This window comes from Equus caballus, chromosome 2, assembly GCF_041296265.1.
Source record: "Equus caballus isolate H_3958 breed thoroughbred chromosome 2, TB-T2T, whole genome shotgun sequence".
Taxonomy (NCBI): domain Eukaryota; kingdom Metazoa; phylum Chordata; class Mammalia; order Perissodactyla; family Equidae; genus Equus; species Equus caballus.
In genome coordinates, this window is record NC_091685.1 from 111,616,846 (window position 1) to 111,637,972 (window position 21,127).

General features: G+C 35.6%; 1 protein-coding gene and 1 long non-coding RNA gene across 22 annotated transcripts in view; one reads left to right on the top strand and one right to left on the bottom strand.

Moving 5' to 3' along the window:
- The window catches only part of LOC138923083 (uncharacterized), a 59,438-nt gene that overhangs the window by 26,876 nt on the left and 11,435 nt on the right, over positions 1 to 21,127 (top strand). The window lies entirely within an intron of this gene.
- Positions 1 to 21,127, bottom strand: part of BLTP1 (bridge-like lipid transfer protein family member 1) — a 194,398-nt gene that overhangs the window by 6,677 nt on the left and 166,594 nt on the right. For 12 of the 21 annotated variants that reach the window (XR_011436205.1, XR_011436202.1, XM_023636601.2 and 9 more), the window contains 15 exons: positions 20,441 to 20,642; positions 18,661 to 18,822; positions 17,993 to 18,132; positions 16,855 to 17,056; positions 12,712 to 12,912; positions 11,756 to 11,935; positions 9,146 to 9,283; positions 8,157 to 8,414; positions 7,133 to 7,283; positions 6,568 to 6,725; positions 6,259 to 6,451; positions 5,826 to 6,043; positions 3,184 to 3,435; positions 2,017 to 2,220; positions 161 to 355 (listed from right to left, as the gene is read on the bottom strand). Coding sequence is in view for 17 of the 21 variants with exons in the window: in XM_023636601.2 (XP_023492369.2) it covers positions 161 to 355; positions 2,017 to 2,220; positions 3,184 to 3,435; positions 5,826 to 6,043; positions 6,259 to 6,451; positions 6,568 to 6,725; positions 7,133 to 7,283; positions 8,157 to 8,414; positions 9,146 to 9,283; positions 11,756 to 11,935; positions 12,712 to 12,912; positions 16,855 to 17,056; positions 17,993 to 18,132; positions 18,661 to 18,822; positions 20,441 to 20,642 (2,854 nt within the window). In the remaining 4 variants the exon portion in view is untranslated. The remainder of the gene's footprint in view (positions 1 to 160; positions 356 to 2,016; positions 2,221 to 3,183; positions 3,436 to 5,825; positions 6,044 to 6,258; positions 6,452 to 6,567; positions 6,726 to 7,132; positions 7,284 to 8,156; positions 8,415 to 9,145; positions 9,284 to 11,755; positions 11,936 to 12,711; positions 12,913 to 16,854; positions 17,057 to 17,992; positions 18,133 to 18,660; positions 18,823 to 20,440; positions 20,643 to 21,127) is intronic. The other 9 variants (XR_011436204.1, XR_011436203.1, XM_070259673.1 and 6 more) reach the window with 1 other exon arrangement.

Here is a 21,127-nt window from a genome sequence, read left to right on the forward strand (position 1 = left end):
ATACAGCTGGTAAGAGAATCAACCAATTTGACCCAGAAAATCAACTTCATTAGCTTATATTAGCATTACAAAAATGACCTGTGAGAAAATAGCGGTAGTTTGAAGTTCCTTTAGAATTTTCGTAGTAACTTTAGAAACTAAAGATTGTTTTTTCACATACCCTGTAATGAAGGTTCTTGTGGTTCTTGAACATGAATGGATTTAAAGTCAAGCTGCATCCTTGGTAATGCAAAGATAGTCTCTGTTTCATGATTGTAGCTAGAACCTCCTCTGAATCCACTCAACAAACTAGAATTCTTCACAGTAGTGCTATTCTCAGTGTTATTAGCATCCACATTACGAAGTAGGTTTAGCTCTACATGCGTAATAGAGACAGTAAGAATCAGGTTAAACCAGTAGGCACTGATAAGCCTATAGCTTTCAGAACACTATGATACACAGTTTTATTATTTCAAAAGTTGGAAAAGACTCACATTTTTAAAAATAGAGCCATGTAAAGCTTTGGTCTTGAGAATAGTGATATATCTATATATAGATATGGATATAGTTATATATATAAAAATATAGTGATATATTTATATATGTACTGTTATAGTGACATATTTATATATATAGTGTTATAGTGACCTTTATCTATCTATCTATCTATATAGTGATATACATCACTATTCTTAAGACCAAAAAGCTTTATGACCTGATTTTGGATAAATCCAATACAGTTTGGTTTTTGTTTCTCAAACTTTAAAATGAATATTATTCTCAACTGAATTCATGTCTGAATTTAAGAGTTTCATTAAGCTCAAAGTCCATAGATTGAATACTTGACTATAATTGACTATTATAGAATTTGCAATTAAATATGATCCTGACTTTGAAATCAGGTAGGACTCCTGATTTTCCCCAACATATGCGTTATGATAAAAATCATCATTTTTCTAGGTCTACAGGTCACAGTCCAATATGGTAATAGCCCCTCCCTAGTATCCCAGCCAAAAAGAACTCCCTCCCCCAAAATCTCTATTTGGAAGGTAGAATAGCCAATACATGCATATTCTAATTTACTTTCTTATCCTCCTTTGTTCTCAGAACATTTTTAACAGTCTCTAATCCCTGGGTGCTATACCATAGTAACTGTTTTCCATGGGGGCCAATTCATCATCTTTTCCATTTTGAAAGAAGGTCATTTTTAAGTAAAACATTCAAATATTAACATGTCTCAATCTAGTCAGCTTTTCAGTACAGGTGAAATGATTGGTAAAAGCAGTACTGTAAACTCGAACACAAAAACAACCACAAAATAAGAATTGTCATGACCATATTAAGACTGGTGAATCTAGTCAAATAAAAAAACTTATCCAAAGCACTCTCTTTAAACTTATGACTTGGTAGCAATATTATTATTTAGTTTCATTTTATTCCAGCTAAACCGAACCTTAAGTTTGTGGCAGTCCATGTTGTGCAGTAGCTTTATTTAGTTGTGTAACAGCTTTAGTTAGTCGGGTACTAACTTTTCCAAACCTCCCATGTTTAATATTACTACAAAAATATTCTTCCAATTATAAAAAACTTAATTTCACTTATTTAAAACACTTTTATTTTGAATGTTTTCAGTTACCTCTAGAATAATTTTAGTCTATAAGATGTGGCACTACCAGGGTGGTGAATCATGTACAGTCATGTGCTTCATAATGATGTTTGTCAGAAATGGACCATGGTCCCATAAGATTGGTACCATATAGCCTAGGTGTGTACAAGCCATACCATCCAGGTTTGTGTAAGTACACTCTGTGATATTCGCACAACAAAATCACCTAACGATGCATTTCTTAGAACACAGTCCCATTGTTAAGTGATGCATGACTGTACTAATATTGTTACTTATGTCAGCAGGAATAAAATGAAACTTATTTAATTAAAGAAATGAAAATTCTCCTTCCACTTAAATTCTAAACACGGTCAACAGAGCCCAAAATAGAGAAAACAAAATAAATCTCTTCAAAGAATCAAACTTTTAACCTTCATTCCTTGTGGCTGTAACATAATTGAACCATTCTTTCACACTTGCTACTCCATGGGGTGGATTTTCATGGCGACGCCTTGTTATTTTGGTTATTGTTGCCATAGGACTTTCCAAAGCACCACATGGTTTGGTAACCATGGTATTATGGCCCAGATGAAAATCCAGTGTTTGTACAATGTATGTAGAATGATCACTAGAGCCTAGAGGAAAAAAAGTTTGTTAATGTAACAAACTATTTTTAGATGCAAGAAAATAGTTGTGGCCCTAGAGCAATAGATTTAGCTAAGTCACGCACAGATAAAGTTGTAAAACTGAGGAGTAAATAAGTGAGGGGAAAAAAATCACAAATAATTTGGGGGCTGGCTCGGTGGCATGGTGGTTAAGTTAGCGTGCTCTGCTTCGGTGGCCCAGGGTTCGCAGGTTTGGATCCCGAGTGTAGACCTAGCACTGCTCTCAAGTCACGCTGTGGAGGCATCCCACATAAAACAGAGCAAGACTGGCACAGATGTTAGCTCAGCAACAATCTTCCTCAAGCAAAAAGAGGAAGATTGGCAACAGATGTTAGCTCAGGGCCAGTCTTCCTCACACACACAAGATCACAAATAATTTTTCTTTCTTCTAGTTATAACTGGATTTGTCCCCAGTAAGATAAGGAGCATCAACCATTTTTCCCTTCATCATTAAGAAACCACTGAGTAGGAAATTAAAGCTAAAAGGAACTGGGTTTATCACTGTAAATAGACGTAAAAACACAGCCTTGCCCATAAAAGTTTTATAATATAATCTTGACTTGCAATAATTTCCTTACACTACTACTATGTGTCTTCTCCATGTTTTTAAAGAAATATTTACAATAACTATTATTATGACTGTGGCCAGCCACAGCAGCAGAAGTTTCAATTGCCTAATTGCCATTTCTTTAAGTAAGAAATGGAATAAGATGGCAAGTTCAGAAATAAGTCCTTTAACTTGTCCCAGACTTTATAGATACTGACTCATTGGCAGTGAACTCCTTAACATGTCTGGTACATGATAACGAATAGAGATGGACTTCAGAAATATAATAAGAAAAAGGCAAAAATATTGGAAAGGAAAATTATTTTGTCATTTATAATCATATCAGAACACAGGAAAAAGTAAAAGCTGGAAATGTGTCAATTTACCATCTTCCCAGATTTTCTGAGCTTCAGTCCAAAAAGCAATATTTGGTTCTTCTAAATGAAACAGTGCCCAGGATTTTGAACGGAAATTTGGACCATGAAAACAAGCCAGTGTCATATGATTTCCATGTAAGCTCATTGATCCTCCAAACTGCATTCCATCTTCTGGTAACGGAATCTGAAATAAGGATATGTGGCATCCTGATACCACCTTCAATACTCCAGGCCAATGTCGATGATGAGCTGCATCAAGCACTGCAAGAAAACCAAAAACCAATTATCCTGAAGTGCGTTGTGAACATCTAGAATGTCAGGTAGAAGGCAGCAGGTGGCTACTTTCGATAGCTGAAGTGACTCAGGTAACGGATGAAAACAACCCAACACCTGGTTAACATTAAGAAGATAAAGTCTTGGAAAAGATGCTGCAAGCAGGACGGATAGAACTAAGGAAAGTAGTAACTTAATAATAATTACAACGAACACTTGGGTAATGATTAATGATTTACAAAATGCTTGCATGAAATTTTACACAGTTCTCACAATAACTCTGTAAACTACATATTTCATCTAGACTCTTTCAAGTGAAGGAGAAGAGGGGTTAAGTGACCAGTGACTAGAAGACCTAGGAATCACATGCAGATCCCTGATTTTAAGTACTGTTTTCACTCTTACACTCTGGCTACTCAAAAGTGAGGTCTGAGGACCAGCAGCATCAGCATCACCTGGGAGCTTGTTAGAAATGCAGACTCTTAAGTCTACCCCATACCTACTGTATCAGAATCTGCATTTTAATATAATCTCCAGGTGGTTCAGATGCACATTAAAGTTTGAGAAGCACTAATCAGGTATACAATTCATATTTGTACTTCCCATTTATTCCAATAATGCCCTTTTTGGCTGTTTTCCACAACTCTCATTCCAGAGCCAACCAAGGATCATGCATTGTATTTAGTTAACATGTCTCTCTAGTTTCCTTTAATCTAAAACAATTCCCTAAGCCAATTTTTTTCTATGACAAGACTTTTTTGAAGAATCTGGGCCAGGTGTTTTGAGGAACATCCCTCTATTTGTATATGCCTGATACAAATTCTAGTTTAAGGAAACAGAAGGACTACAGGAACAAGATAAATGAAACCACAAGGAAGCAACTGAAAAAATCTAGAAGGTAAGACATTCTTCAGGACAACTGGCCAAGTCTCTTCAAGTTATATCATTAAAAAAAGGAGTATGCTGGATTAAAAGAGTGTAAAGGAACATAATCAGATTTAACTCGTGATCTTGGATATATTGGTTTGGACAAACCAGTTGTAAGGATAATTTTAGGTCAACTGTGGAATGTGATCAGAAGTCTAGAGGAGATAAATAATTAGCAAAATGGGAAGTTGGAGATTGTTGACTGGAAAAGGTTACAAAACAATATGAACAATATTTTGGTAAAAAGTACATATATAAAAGTATCTGAAGCTATATTCTCTAAAGTATTCACTGTGATACAATGCACGTCCTACTTCTGTGATAATAAAAAGTTACTAAAAATTATCCTGATTCTGACTACTTCTTACTACTTTTACTTCTGTCATTCTAGTTAAAGCCACCGTCATCTGTTGCCTGGACGCTTGCAATGGCCTCCTTACAATGGTAATATGACTGTGTAACAATGATAATGGTAGTTACTGCAATGGTCTCCTTAATTCCATGCTTAACCACCTGTAGTCTGTTCTCCACACAGCAGCCAGAGTGATGCTTTAAAAAGGAGTATTTTAAGGAAAAAATCAAATAATACCAAATCTACTCAAAAGTCTCCAATAGTTACCCATCTTATTAAAAATCTTGTCTGTGGTCTATCCTCTGAATTCACACCCAAGATTTTCCTGTTTGCTCACTCTGTTCCACCACAGTGACCACCTTAATGATACTCAAACAAGCCAAGTTTCCTCCTACTGTAGGAGCTTTGTACTCTTCAATAACCCTCAATGCCCAGAACTCTCTCTCCCCAGATCTCAGCCTGGATCTTTCACTTCACTAGGCTTCCCTAACCACCTTTTCTAAAACAGCTATCTTCACACACTGTCATTCTCTATCCTTCCCCTGCTTTGTTCTTTTTTCCAGCACTTCTACCTGAAATTCTTACATAATTAGTTAGTAAATTAATTATGGCCTATCTCTCCCATTAGAATGTAAGCTTCATGAGGGTAGGAACTTTGTGCACTAGGAGATCTCCTCTATCTCCTGTAGTGCTTAAGAACACGGTTGATGCTTAATATTTGCTGATTGAATTACTGAGTGAAAATAATAATCTGCCTAATATGACACAGCTAATAAATCCAAACTGAGACCTTCTGACTCCATAACTCATGCTCTAAACCAGAACATGATATTGTCATAATTAGTATTCAAGAGCATGGAATGAACATGCTTGCAGATGAGTTGTAGCAGAGAGAGAAAATAAATGATGACTTTCCAAATGATGGCCTTTAATTCCCTTGTTGGGTTGGAAATTAGATACTTTGATGAGTGAAGAGGATAAAGAGCATATGGACCACTTTCTATGTATGGTCTAGATATTGTTATTATTTTAAATTAAGATAGTGACACATATTTAGTGAAAGATAAAGCATATATAAAGGCTTAGTTCTAATTCTTACATTGTTCTTGTGAACTTTTCTCTAGGTTATTAGTCATTGTCTTAGGTGGAAGATAAGGAACTGGTCCCCAGGTAGACAGAGCTCGTTTGCTGGTGTCAAACTGTTGTGTGAAAAATTCCTGGAGCTTCATTCCTATTTTTATCAGGTCTGGTGTGGTTGATCTTGATATCATTACTTGGAAAATATCCCACTTCAAATCTCCATGGACAAAAATTTCACTAGAGCATAAAACAGAGTCTTTATCATTTATCTTATAGAGGATAGTTAAAAAGTACAAGAAAAATTCCCTTGCCCACCCATCTTTTTCATTCATACTAACTGCTAATATAAAATCATTTGCAAGAAAAATGAATTGTGTTTTCTCACTGGATGATGGAAAATACATTAAGAGCAGTCACATAAAGTGTTCAAAAAGTAATATTTTACTAAATACCTTTTATCAGTGATGCTTGAATCCAGTGTATTATACAGATTTACTTTCCATTCATCCTGAAGCTTGAGATCGGCATTACTGAAGATACCCATGAGGATACTTGAGCCCATGTAATCAACACGAGCTTCAGTAGAACCCATAGTAATCTGAATTTTGTGACTAGGTTGCTGGTTTGGATGTTCAGAAATATGAGCTAAAATAGAAACAATAATTACCTTTCATGGAAGTGCCTAATGGGAAAAACTCATCAAAATCAATTTTAAAAACCTTTTTTTCAATATATTTTTCAGTTGTAAAATTTCAACATACCAACCATCTCCAAAGCATTGACATCTATGGTCCCTCCAACTACTCCTCCTTTAGAATCTAACTGTGACCTTCCCAGACCGACAGACATGCTTATCTCTCGATCTCGATTACTTCCTACTGACAGACGGCCCTGGCTCTTCAAACCACTAGTTGTCCAACTAAAAAAAAGAAAAAGGATTATTAGACATACGGCTTCCAATGCTATGAATTAAAACAGGAGTTAAGTCAGACGATTTCAAAAAAGTTTGACAATGAACCAATACATTTCTATAAAAACTGTGGTAAATGTTTGAATATTAACATTGATGATGAAACTTTCTTCTTAGCTAGAAAATTATCCTATTTTCCTTATAATTTTCTCTCCATTTAGAACACATTTCATGCAGTTTTATATGACAGTATCTTTAGGATTAAGCCATTTTCAGGATAAAGCAACTTCTACATTTTATCTATGGTCTTTGCTCTCTCAGACATTTCAGCATTAAAAAAAAGTTTTGAATTGATTTACTACAATATAAGAAAAATTACAACTAATGATTAAATATATTTTCTTTGAATAGCTTACGTTGTATTTCCCATTACATTACTCATATTCATTTGAACGTTTAATTGTTTCAAGTTTATAGCAAACACGACAAGTGTTTCCCATGGAGTCCCTTGTTGGCTTGCTGCTTTGTTTGACTTGTTAAAAGGAGTTGATGTTTTTGAAAGTGAATCTAAAAATAGAAAAATCAAAAGCGCATTCATTCACACAGATGCTCAGCCAATTACAAAGCAAAAACCATTCTTATCACTATATTCCAAAAAGTAAAATATGATATTCTTACATTAAAACCTAACATTTAATAGTTGTCATACTGCCTCTAAAATAAGTTACCATTCACTGGTTTAGTAAGTCCTGGCAGCCTTACTTCTTGAAAGCTCATTAAGTTTTGTATTGCCTCCATTTTATTTGAGGAAATTCTGGTGTACATGGGATACAGCAACACAGATCATCACGCTGGGATTTTCTTAACAGAGGAGAAGATATAAGTTGATGCTGCCAAAGAGAGGCCTTAAAGGCAAAGACCATTCTGAAATGCAGAGGCCATCTGGGGTGCTTGTCTTCTGTGTGTATATCTTGAATCCTGCATTTGATCACTATACTCTAATCTCACCTTGTACATGAACTACATCATTCATCTTTATATGTTTACACACAAGTAGAGTGCTGAGCACATAAAAGAGTTCAAAAAATACTGGCTGAATAAAAGAATGACTGAATACAAAGATTAATGTTTTCAATATCAAATATCTTTTACAAAACTGTAGGTTTATTTCTAGAAACAACTGTACCATATGTAGTACACTAACAATATGCTCACTCCTTTCTCCCTATCCGTTTTCAAAGATACTAGTCATCGAGCTGTCTCTTCTGATGGCAATTCTTTGATGTGTTTGTTGTTTGGCTTTGCCGGCCGCCCCCGCCCCATAAAAACCTGCAAGACTATATCTTCCTGCAGTTAGGGCAGAAATTTGGGAGTAACTAATTAAGATTTTTATCCTGAGGGGCATTGGAGGGCTACTGATAATAAAGAGAGCAGTGTTACCTCTTCGGGGAACTGAAGAATCAGACACACTCCTTGATCTTATGGAAGCTGGAGATTTTAGGCTCTGTGCTGCTGTCCCTGGGGACATAGTGCTGTTTGTCATATGCTCATTGAACACATTAGGTGACTGAGGCATGTGGGTGAAGGAAGCTGACTGACTAGGCTGCTCCCAGGTCCTGCAGTAAGCTTTTCTTGAGGACTCGGGGGAAAGGTGTTGGCTCACCCCTTCAATGGAATCAGGTGTCCCTGGGCCAGATGCTAACAGAAAAGTAGAAAACAAAAGCAAAATTAACAGAGTAAAATCACCATGTTATAAAATATTAAATTTCACCACTCCATCATTTCTAATCACCTCTTATATTCCTTCTAGTTCTCTATTTGACAACTCTACAGCAATTTACAGTTTGCAAAGTACATGCCAGCTTGTTTATTTTATTTAGTTCTCACAGAAAGTCCATGAGAAGGGCAGGACAGGTACTCTATTCCCATTTTCATCCAGATCCGGATTTCTAGTATTTTCTACTGTATCATGCTAACTCTTTCACTTACACAGTATAATACTACAACAATATCTGAGCCCAAGAGAAAAAATGCAGGCAATATGGTAGCATGTCCCCAACATTTTCTGTTTTCCATGTTTAACTAACCATGATTAATTTGGATGGTTAAATATATTTCTGCATTTCCAGATTTTACAAAGATTACAGAGTAACCATTACTGAATAAAAGTCAGCGGAATGTAATCTCTGAGAGAGCAAGATTCTGTCTGTCTGTTTCTGTGATACATCTCCAGTGCCAATGTCCCCACTGGTTAGCACGTTAGAGGGGCTCGAGGACATTTGTTGAATGAGTGAATGAACTGCAGGGTACAACTTACCAAGTAAGACAGTTAGTGTTATCAATCATGGATCCTGTTACTGTTGTAACCAAAATTAAAAGCATAATTAAGTATATGCTTAAGTATAATTATAATTACATAATAAGCTTACTTGGCAAATTTATGGTTTGGTCTCCAAGGAATAGGCGTCTTGCAATACTTCTCCTATACCAGGCTCTTGGAAAAGCCAGAATTTCACTGAGTCGGCGCATATCATATTTAAAGGAGGCAGACCCTATATCACAAACAGCTGATACATAAATAAAATTTGTTAGAACAGATTTCGAAAACCTTAATATTTTCATATGGTAGGTACATGATATTATACAACTGTTATAATTCACAAAATATCAAAATAAGTTACACAGTATGATTAGTAAGTGATAATACATTCCTTCTACAAATTATAAAAATACCACATTCTAACACTATACTTCCATTTCCTTTTTTGAGGTGATGGCAAGCTGGAATTTTATTATCACTTTATTGTGAAATTCTCAGAGGTCCTAAAGATTGGTCGTTCTTTTTTTTTTTTAAAGATTGGCACCTAACAACTGTTGCCAATCTTCTTTTTTCTCTGCTTTTTTCTTCCCCAACCCCGCCCCCAGTACATAGTTGTACATTTTAGTTGTGAGTCCTTCTAGCTGTAGCATGTGGGACGCTGCCTCAACGTGGCCTGATGAGTGGTGCCATGTCTGCGCCCAGGATCTGACCCAGCCGAAACCTGGGCTGCCGAAGCCGAGCGTGCAAACTTCACCACTGGGCCACAGGGCCAGCCCCTAAAGATCGGTCTTACAGATAGCTTTCAACTTTAACACAGGGCTCTTTTCAGAGATGGCAAATGAATCATCAGGATGAGCTGGGATACAAACTTCCTCAAAAGCAACTGTGTGGCAAGAACTACTATTCTCCTTTTAGACGGTGACATGTCATTCTGAAAGTATTCTGATGGCTGCCTCCTGGGCTTCTGCTTTCTAAAACGCCTCCTGGGCACGCGGCTGGCTCCTGCTTTATGTGCTCTTCTGTTCCTCTACCACAGCTTCTGTGTGATTTACACACCCATGTCTCCCAAATCTAAAGTTTCTGGTTCAGCTTGAGCCCATATCCACGCAATTGCCTACCAGACCCTCCACCTAAATGTCCTCTAGTCACTTCTTTCTTCATTTTCTAAGTTAATGATTTCACTGTCCTGTCAGTTGTATATCCTAAAACTTTAAGGCATCCTTGTCTCCTCTGCTGCTCCTCACAGAACTTGTCCTCAAGCTTGTGACTTCTCTTCTATTTCTCTTGAAACCATTTCCTCTTCTCCTTTTTCACTGTCACAGTTCAGGCCTTCATCCTCTATTGCTAAGTCTATTTCAACAGCCTCCTCAAGCATCTTTCCTCTCCCATCTTTCATGCTACCCTCAACTCTCTAAAACACAAATCTGAAACATCACCCCCCTTTTTTCTAACGTAAACAGATGTTTACTTAATAATCCATATACAATTTTTTGTGTGTGGTAAGAACGGTTAACATGAGGCCTACCATCTTTAACAGACTTTTAAGTGTACAATACATTATTGTCATCTTTAGGAACAGTGTTCTCATCTCATTTCTTAAAAACCTCTAACAGCTTCTCACTGCCCAAAGGATCAGAACGCTCTTTAGCTTGGCATACAAGTCTCCCCACAATCTGGTCCTGATCTATTTTATCAGCTTTACCTCTAGACAACTCCTCTCTCCCTCTGGCCCCAACTGCTGTGTACAACCAATTAAATGTTCAGTTATCCCTATGCTTCAGCCTCAGTAAACTACAGTATGAACCAAAAGCACACTTTGATGCTTCTGTGCCATTAAATACCATGTTGCTATAGCCAAGAATATTCCTACATGATTTTGAAGATCTGGCCCAAGTGTCATTTCTTTTGTGAAGCCGCCTCTGATCTCTCACATAAAACAGAATTTGTTTCCTCCTCTTTATATAAACCTTCATTATAGCATTTATCACCTTGCACTGTCATTTATTTGTCTACTCATAAGACTTTGCCTTATTCATGCCTCTACCCTCAATCACCTAGCAAGGTGCTTGGCACAAATTCATCATAAAATACAGCCTCAATGTATGTTTGCTGAATAAATACTGGGTTAGGTGTACTTACTGTATTTGTTCGATTAATAATTTTAAAAGTTCTCTCATATAGTACTCTGAATTCTTCAAAATGTCTCACATGAATTTAATTTACTCATTTAAATTTATAATTTAAATACTCAAATCACAATATAAAGAAAATGAATAAGAGATTTGCCCGTAGTTATACAGCTGGTTATAAAGCTAGCAATATACATGCACACAACTCAAGATCTTATGACACTAAGTAAAAAATGTTTAAAACTTATCCCTATTTAGTGTTTTAAGAATTTACAATTAGAAAATCAAACAGTCTGAAATTTTACCAATTCATAGTAGAGCAGTGAAGAAAAGTTTTCAGTGATTTAATTAGGCATGTTTTAGTCCTTAGGTGATATTTCTATGTGTTTATCTAGAATTATTTCTAACATTGATTACTTGGACTGAGACAGTACAGTAGGCTGGACTGTTTATTCCTCCTCTTTAGATCAATTTACCACTAAAAGCTTAATTTTATTAAATGTATTTAATACTGAAACAATGTTAAGAAGAAGGCCCTTATGTAATTCTGGATAATAATATTTTAATTAAAAAACTATAAAGTTGAATACCAGATATATTTATTAGTGTAGTGTCCATTTTGCTTGTAGACTTGCTTATGGACTGACTTTCAAAAAATGAGGCACCTCCTGAACGCCTTATTCGAGACAAACTCACTTTTACAAACTCAAGGTTTATACTGAGTGAGTCTTTTCGACCAGTGACTGAAGTGGGTTCTTCATCCACATTCCCTTTAAAAAAGACACACACATATATAAATATACACGTATACATTACATATACACACATACATAACTATCTAGTTACATGAAATTATCCAATATACTGGAAAATGCCATCAATTAAAATCACTTAGGTGAGGTAAAAATTTAAGCAGAATGATCTAATGAGCATTAGCATTCCTAACAATAGTTTTAATAGGTTCAAGCCCATAACCATAATTGATGATTTTTACAACCCTTCTCCACAAAAACCAGAATTAACATGGTTAATGCCTTCATTATTTGTCTGAATAAGTCAAGATACAATTCACTAATAGCAACATCGTATGCATTTTTAGTGGTAAATCTGCACTTTAAAATGCCAGTCAAACTTGCCTGCTAAATAACTAACAATAATGATAGTCTCATTTTAAATTAACAAACATGACACACACTTTAATAAGTTACTATTTATAGAATATAATTTCTTATACAAATAGATGGATTTGGTAAAACATTTAAACATTTAAGTAACATAAGTAACCTCTTATATCCAAAGAGATTACTGTGCTACATATATCACTTATAAAATATTCTGAGTTTTTAAATTCTTGTATAATTAATTTACCTGAATTACTTATTTCATATTTCTACTTACTATGTAGACACAGATATTATCAAAAGGAAAAATTAAATGTTTCTGATCTTATTTTATATCCATTATTAAAGGTATCATGATTTCTGAAAAGATCAAAGCTTGAAAAGATGCTATAAATTTGAAAAAGACACAAATATCCTAAGTATACCTAATCCTCCTGATCCAGATGTGAGGCCAGACACAGCAGTCTTTTGCTTCCCTGCTCCATAGGGATGGAACACGTAGAGGGAGAAGTCAGACATGCACGCAGTGAAGCTCAGACCAGACGAACTGCTGCTGGAGCTGCTCAGGTCTGACTGGCTACTGCTGTGCCGACTTCTGCCCAGAGGGCTGCCCAATCCTGACGAGCCTGCCAGTGAACACAAGAAATCCAAGATAGTTATAAGCTACAGAAAATTTTTAAAGCCTGTTACTAATATATTCTCAAGAAGCAAACATGACTTTAAAATGGAAGTATTCAAATATTAACTGATCAATAGATTTAAATCCTTGAAATCAAAATAAGGACTTAGATGTACTTTCCAATTAGTAATTTACTTCTGTAAACCAGGGTTGAATACTCTGTTCATCTTTGAAACAATTCGTTATATATATGACTGGCCAACTGTGTGGTTCCTGTTTCTTTTCTCCTTTGCTCCACTGGAAGCAGGCAGTGGAAAGGCAGAAAATAGTTGGGGTTTAAGCAAGGAGGAGGAGAACAAACTGTAAAAAATCCAAATCATACAGCTGGAGTCCACATTTCATTAGGAAACAGTGGAAAGAGAGCAAAAGGTACACAAATGCAGCAAGTTAAAGATGTGTTTGTCCTAGAGAACCAAGTGTTCTCACTGGCAACATTTACCATGGGTGGATAGCTAACTCCAAATATGCTTTAAACTTAAAAAATATGAGACCATCTGAATAGAACATTAGATGATTTTGCTGATGACTCCAAAACATCTATCTCCAGACCAGACCTCCTTTGAATTCATATATTGCAGCTGGTTGCCTGACATCTTGCTAGAACGAGGCACAGGCATCTAAAGCTTACCAGGTCCAAAACTGAACTCTTCATCTCTTCCCCTCATCTGCTTTTCTTCCAATGTTTCCTATCTCCAGTAAGAGACATTTCCATGCAAGCAGCTCAACCAGAAACCTGGGAGTTTTTTGTCATCCTTCCCACTTCTAACTCCCTATGATGCAATTTATCACCATATCATTTCTGTGTCTAACAACATATATCAAGTCTGTCTATTTCTCTCCATCTTGCTATTGCTGTTCTAATCTAAGCAATTATTGATTCTGGACTGCTGAAATGGCCAACGCTCTCACCGCTTCCTTCCACTCTTGTTCTCCAATCAGCTGCCACACTGCAGCTGGCCCAGTGTTCGAAAAGTGTAAATCAGAATCAAATCCATTCCCCTGCTTAACCTCTCAGTGGCTTCTCCACACCATCTGGTTCTTTCCTTTTCTCTCAGTCTTTGTCACGCCAGTCTACCCTTTGTTTACCATGCTCCACTTATACTAGTTTGTTTCTTTTTTCTTTTTGTCTTTTTTGTCTTTTGTTTTTTTCCTTTTTACCAGACTCCTTCCTGCTTCATGGATTTTGTATTCTGTACCCAGAATGTTCATTCCCCCAACTCTATGCCTGGCTAACTCATACTCACCTACTTCACATTCCATTTAACATATACTGGTTTGCTTATTATGTGTTTCTCCAAATTCAGTTTAAGTTCCACATTAGCAGGGACCATATCTGTTAGCTACTACTGTATACCAACCCCTAGCACTGACCCAGACCTCAGTAAAGTTCAGTAAAGATTCTTTGAAAGAATGGATATTGTCATAACCTGTACTTATATATTCTCATCATTCTTTCTTGCATGTTTTATGATGATAAAATTAGTAGTGTTCTTTTTTTTATTTTCTAAAGAATCATAAAATGTGGGCACAAAAAACAGTGGCTCACTTCATATTCCTTTCACTACATGTTCCTAGCATAGTACATATATACTACTATAATATTTAAATGTTAATTTGTGACATTTTGTCATTAAAAAAGTGAATGTCCCAACAGAGAAATGGGCAAGGGTATATTTATCCCCCTTGCTCAAAGAGCTAATAAAATAATACAATATAAATTAAAATAATAAAATCCCATTTTTGTCCATCACATTGACAATGATTAAAAATAAATTTAAAGCATAGTATTGGGAAGAATACAGTGAACTTCGTGTCCACACACACCGTGATGAGGATGCAGAAATCTTATAGTCTTAGTAGAAAGTAACACGTATCCAATCCTTTAAAAATGTTCATGATTTTAAAAATTTGTCCCAAGGATGTTTATAAATATTTATATATAAAGATATTCATCTCAATATTATTACAAAATAAAAAGCTAAGGGAGTCTCAAATGTATGACCAAATTGATGGAATATCATGCAGTCATTCGTTATTTTAGAGACGAATATTTAATAATTTGGGAAAACCTATATTTTAAATTTTAAAAAGTTGCAGGGGCCAGCCCGGTGGCGTAGTGGGTAAGTTCGTGTGCTCTGCTTCAGTGGCCTGCGGTTCACAGGTTCGGATCCTGGACCTAGCACTGCTCATCAAGTTCTACACTATGGCGGCATCCTACATAAAAAATAGAGGAAGACTGGCACGGATGTTAGCTCAGCAACAATCTTCTTCAAGCAAAAAGATGAAGATTGACAATAGATGTTAGCTCAGGAGCAATCTTCCTCATGAGGAAAAAAAAAGTTACATAGCAGAAGAGACCATACTTTAATTTTGCCTGGGAAAAAGACTACCTATAAAAATGCTGGTTATCTGTGATAAAGGAATACTATTTATTATTTTCATTTTTAGTACTTTTCTGTTTCCTATATTTTCTATAATGAACAATGAGTTAATTTGACAATCAGAAAAATACATTTTCAAAAACCAACACTACCACTCCAGTATTATGTTGACTACAACACAATTCCAGCAGCAATATTTTGGAGCTAAGTGCGAGGCAGTGGGCAACTGCATTAGCAAAAACTTTAGTTCTAAAATATTAACTTCTTGTTTGCCTATTTTGCTGTGAAAACTTTCATAGATTCACACAGCAAAGCAAATGTTTTGCTTTAACCATTTCTCCAGTGTCTCCTGACACTGCCAAATGTCCCCTGGGGACAAAATTGCCCCTGGTTAAGAACCAGTGTTTTTTTTGTTTTTGTTTTGTTTTTTCGTTTTTCTCCCCAAAGCCCCCGGGTACATAGTTGTGTATTTTTAGTTGTGGGTCCTTCCAGTTGTGGCATGTGGGATGCCGCCTCAGTATAGCTTGATGAGCAGTGCCATGTCTGCGCCCAGGATTTGAAGTGACAAAACCCTGGGCCGCTGAAGTGGAGTGCACGAACTTAACCACTCGGCCACTGGGCCGGCCCCAAGAACCAGTGTTTTAGTGATAGTTCTCTTATCAATTCTCTTATCAATTTTCATTCATTCTAGTCTCTTTCTTTAAAAATGTCCAAAAAAATATTTATCATTTGCATTTGTGATCTTTATATGATTTTTAGGGCAGAAATGACACTGAGGTTTAACAGTGAAGACTGACTGTCTCATCAGGAAATCATCAGTTCTATTTTAAAAACAAAACCTTTCATGAAACAGACATCTGAGTTGCATTACAAATTTACCATTAAAAATATATACAGTCATGTGTCACTTAACAGTGGGGAATACACTCTGAGAAAAGCGCCATTAGGCGATTCCATAGTTGTGTCAGCATCATAGAGTGCACTTACACAAACCTAGATGGTATAGCCTACCACACACCTAAGCTATACAGTACTGATCTTATGGAACCACCGACACATATGTGGTTACTTGTTGACCAAAACGTCATTATGCAGCACATGACTGTATATACTACTTGATACAATTTTAATTCAGTGTGATAAGAAATCCTTGCAACACAACACTACATCTCTTATTTTCTATTTCCCACAGTGATTACTCTTAAATGTAAAGACATAGCATAAAATAAAACATTCAAAAGTACTTGAATGTATTATTATATGACAGTTACTTCATAGTGCTTGTAATGTGTACATTCAAGCCAACAAAATGCTATCCAACTCCCATTCACTTGTAACAAAATATACTCAGAACTTGATCTTCTATAGATTTTTTAAATAAATATTCTAATTCTCAAATATTCTCCTCTTCCAAATTTATTTAGAAATGTATATTAGTTACTATTAAAAATTTTATTTGAAAATAGTATTTGACTTTATACCAGTGGAATAAAAGGATGTTTCTATACCTGGAATTCCAGTTTTGCTTGCAGAGGTCTTTGTTCCACTCTGAGGAGTGTTCCCTCCAGGGGATAAAGCCTCTGCAGGGTATGCAGTCCCTAGAGTCTCCAGTTCTCCTCGGTTTGAGGAAAACACCAAGTCCAGGGACGGCAGCTTCAGCATACATTCCACTCTTGACACTGGTAAACAGCTAAACTTGATCTGTGAGGGCTACAAAGTGCAGAAAGCCAACAAAAGGTTTCTAAGGACCAGATGGTTAAAAAATTTCACATTGGGTTCCAAAACTTACATTCAATTTCCATTTCAGTCCATATATACCTAATTTATTATTTGATACTTAAAAGGGTTTTGTCTTTAATGTCCTAGCTTTTTCAGACACATGATACATTAACCAAAATGTATTAACAAAATGGTATAATTTTAAAAAATCTAAATATTTGAGGAGCTATCTCTGAGTGAGAAATATTTAGACGTTTAGGTAATTCAGAATGTTAAACATGTTTATGTTCATATTATACTTGTTCATAATCAAGTCTTTTGAAGCAAGTAATTTCCCTTTTACTAAAATTTAAAAAGGCTGTTGCATTAATAACAAAAGTTTTATAAATTCCCAAGCCCTCACCCATTACATGTTTTCATCAGATCTTCAAAAAAGGTAGGTGCAAAATTCCAAAAGATCAGACTCAAGCTCTCTTGGCCAAATTGCTATTGTAGAAAATAGCTTGAACAAGATGACCATTAGTGTTTCTTTTATTCTTGAGATTGATTATTAGATTTTAATTGAGAGTAAACTAAACCCTGCTCAAAAAGGACCATAATGACAAGAAATACAGATGCCATAATAAAAAAGGCATAAAATGCTAAGAGGGTTTTTACTTATTTTTATTTTTGCCACAAAAGTATGAGATCTAAATTTTGAAAAACCAAAGATATATGAACCTCCTCAGCAGAAAAGTAAATAAACGCACAAAATTATACATATACTTCCCAGAGGTTTCACACAACCTTTAAGCCATCAGAGACATACTAAAGGTCCATAAACCCAAACTTAAGAAAATTTAAAGGGAAATAAAGTTGGAAATGTTCCAGTGACCTTAAGAAAAACATTCTTCCTTAAAACAAAAAGGAATAAATGAAGTACATCACCTGTACTCGTACGTAAACCACAACATCTACAGGGAAGGAAGAGTAAGCAGATGTTGAAGATGATACTAATGATGTCGTTGATTCTTCCATGGGATCTGGTATTTCAAAATGTCCCATATCTTCATCTTGTGAGCTGACAGCTGTAAAAATATTAGTTTTAAATTTTATTATTAGGGCAAGTGCAAATTATTTATTATAAGATCCTTTTCTGTTATGCTAGTACTAAGATCAGGGATATGAACACACAAACATTTACTTCTGTGGCCCATCATTCTGCACATCTTTCCCTATTCAGACCTCTTGCTCATTCCTCCAGATTTTGATTCCCCTTCGGTTATACCAAACACTGTACCAAGAAAAGAGTAATTATGCCTTTGCTCTTAAGGAATTTCCAGTCCAAGAGACACACTAATGTAGGACCTAAGGATGTTAATTTTGTCATTACCTAGCCGTGGCCATGGGAAAATCATATTACCTCACCAGGACTTAGTTTCTTTATTTGTAAATAAGGACTAGATGATCTCTCAAGTTCTTTTTCAGTTCTACAATTGTTTATATTTATCACTGAATATATTATATAATAATATATACTAGCATTAAGAAATCCTTCTAATATGACCCCAAAAATATCTAAGATGGGGAAGTAAGTCTATGAGGAGGATACTCACTTGTATAATTCCTCTCAATTGGTGTAATTGGGATAGTTTCCAGAGCCTTTTCCAAAAAGTCTAACAGGCAGGGGCTAATAACCATTTCTTCTGGCAATGACTGAAGAGCTACCCAAGCATATAATTTGGCTGTTTTTACTCCTCCACTTCCTTTTCCTTTGGCTAGAATAGTTACAAATGTGAGATGAATTTAATAAATATTTCCCATAAAACAATTTGTGAGAAATTAGAATTATATGACAGTTTAATCAGGTGAAGCACCTTATACTTAAAACCATACAAGAATGCAATAAAAATAGTAGGTTGATAGAAATGATATATTAATGTTAGAATACAAAGATGATTAATGATGTATAATACAACAGTTACTCCTACTTGCTCTAGGTCACAAATTTTGGTTCAATTTTTCAAGTTTATACTTTGCCAAGTCTCTCATTAGCATTATTTTAGCATTTAGTCTCTCATTTAGCATTATTTTCTCCACTTAAAAAGTAAGATGTAGAGAACTTCTGATTAACAATATTTTGTGGCAAGTGAGGAAAAACGTCATCTCTCTTTCCTTCTAACTAAGTATGTCTGCACCAGTATAATGAGTCTAATAGCTAACTAAGACTTAGCTAACTTTGGCTTAGGTTTCCAACTCCAGTAGAGTTGTAAACAAAGGAAAAAAATTCAACTTCTATGAGCTTAAACTTTCCTCACTTAAAAATGGGGATAATAATATCTGTCCTGCACTTAGTGGACATAGATAGACCTTGTCAATTGAAAAGTGATATAAAAATATTAGGCATTATCATGGTTACTGGCTATTTTAAAAGATTTATATATCAAGTTCCATCTCTCAGATGAAATTTTTTCAAATAATTCTTGTCCAGTCTGATATACCTTTTTTGGAAATTCTACCATAGATGTAAAGTCTTATTGTGTGGTAGCCAGACTGCAAAATAGCTTCTAATGATCCTTGCCCCTGGTATTCACGCCCTTGTGTAGTGCCTTCCCGCACTGAATAGGGCTGACCCATATGATCAGTAAGTTATTGTAGAAGTGATGATATGTGACTTCTGAGGATAAGCTGTAAAGATATTGCAGCTTCAGCTACGTGCTCTTTTGGATGATTCCTTTTAAGGGAAGTCAGCTGCCATGTCATGGGAACACTCAAGCAGCCCAGTGGAGAGGCCATGTGGGGAGGAACTAAAGCACCAGCTTGCCAGCCATGTGAATGGGATGTGATGGAAGCAGATTTTCCAGATCCATTCAAACATTCAGATGACTGCAGTCCTAGCCAGCATCTCCACTGTGACTTCATAAAAGACTGTTAAGTTCGATTCACCCAGCCAAACCACTCTTGAATTTCTGGTCCACATAAACTGTGTCTGAGGTTATAAGCCACAAAGTTTTCAGTAATTTGTTATGCAGTAATAGATAATAAATGTGGTTAAGCCCAATATACTCTGTCTTAAATGTATAAATTTAATGTTTCCATCTAAATCGTAAGCTCCAAAATTTGAACTACCTAAAACTTTTCTAAGTAGACACAGATCTAAAAAATTAAGCAAACTATTTTATTATATTTATTTTAGCAATTGATAGTCTAAGGTAATATTAATTTGAACAACAGCCAAAAGTGGTTGGCCCACACTTCCATATATGAATTTTCTACAGTCATTATAGACAAGTCTATGTCCTTTATGTGAATTTGAAAAAAAGTCTCAATGGAGCAAGTAGGTGATGACTAAAAATGAAGTTATAAAAAAAAATAAAGTATATTTTCCTGAAATACCTGAGGGAATAGGTGGGGGTTGGGGAGGAAGTAAGGTGTTAGTCTTGCTCTGGACAGTGCAAGGTAAAGGAGGAGAAGGAGGAGATGTTGCAGTATCTTTCATACCATACAGCTTGGACTCTTTAGAGAGTGTTCTCGGCAAGGAAGATCCTCTGGAGGCATTAGGTGATTCAGTCTTTAGAGTCTTGGAATTGTAATGCAACTGTATTGAAACAAGTACAGTTTATGCAGATGAGGAAAACCAAGAAAGGTACAAGAATGTGGTAGAAAGGACACTGGTCCAGGAGTCAGAAGACCCAGTTCCAGTTTCTACAAGTTAGCTTTCTGATCCTAGCACATTTCTTAGCTTTTTTCCATTTTTAAAATTAGAAAGGTCACCCCAGATATTATTTAAAATTCTTTGTTGCTTTATATTGTAGGATTCTATAATTCTAGAATCTAAAAATAGTTGTTTAATATTTTGCACTAGGCAAGGGTTAGCAAATACGTTATGAATATCAATGTTAACTTCTGTCAAAATTTTGTGGAAAAAGCTGTTTAAAAGTGGCAACATGTAATTTACACATTCTATGTTCAGAATATGGCTACATTAGAAAAAAACATCGGAAAGTCTCATTTTAATATAATTGGCAAAGGAAGAACACGTATGATAGAAAATAAACATTGCTGCTAGTAATCTAATCCCTT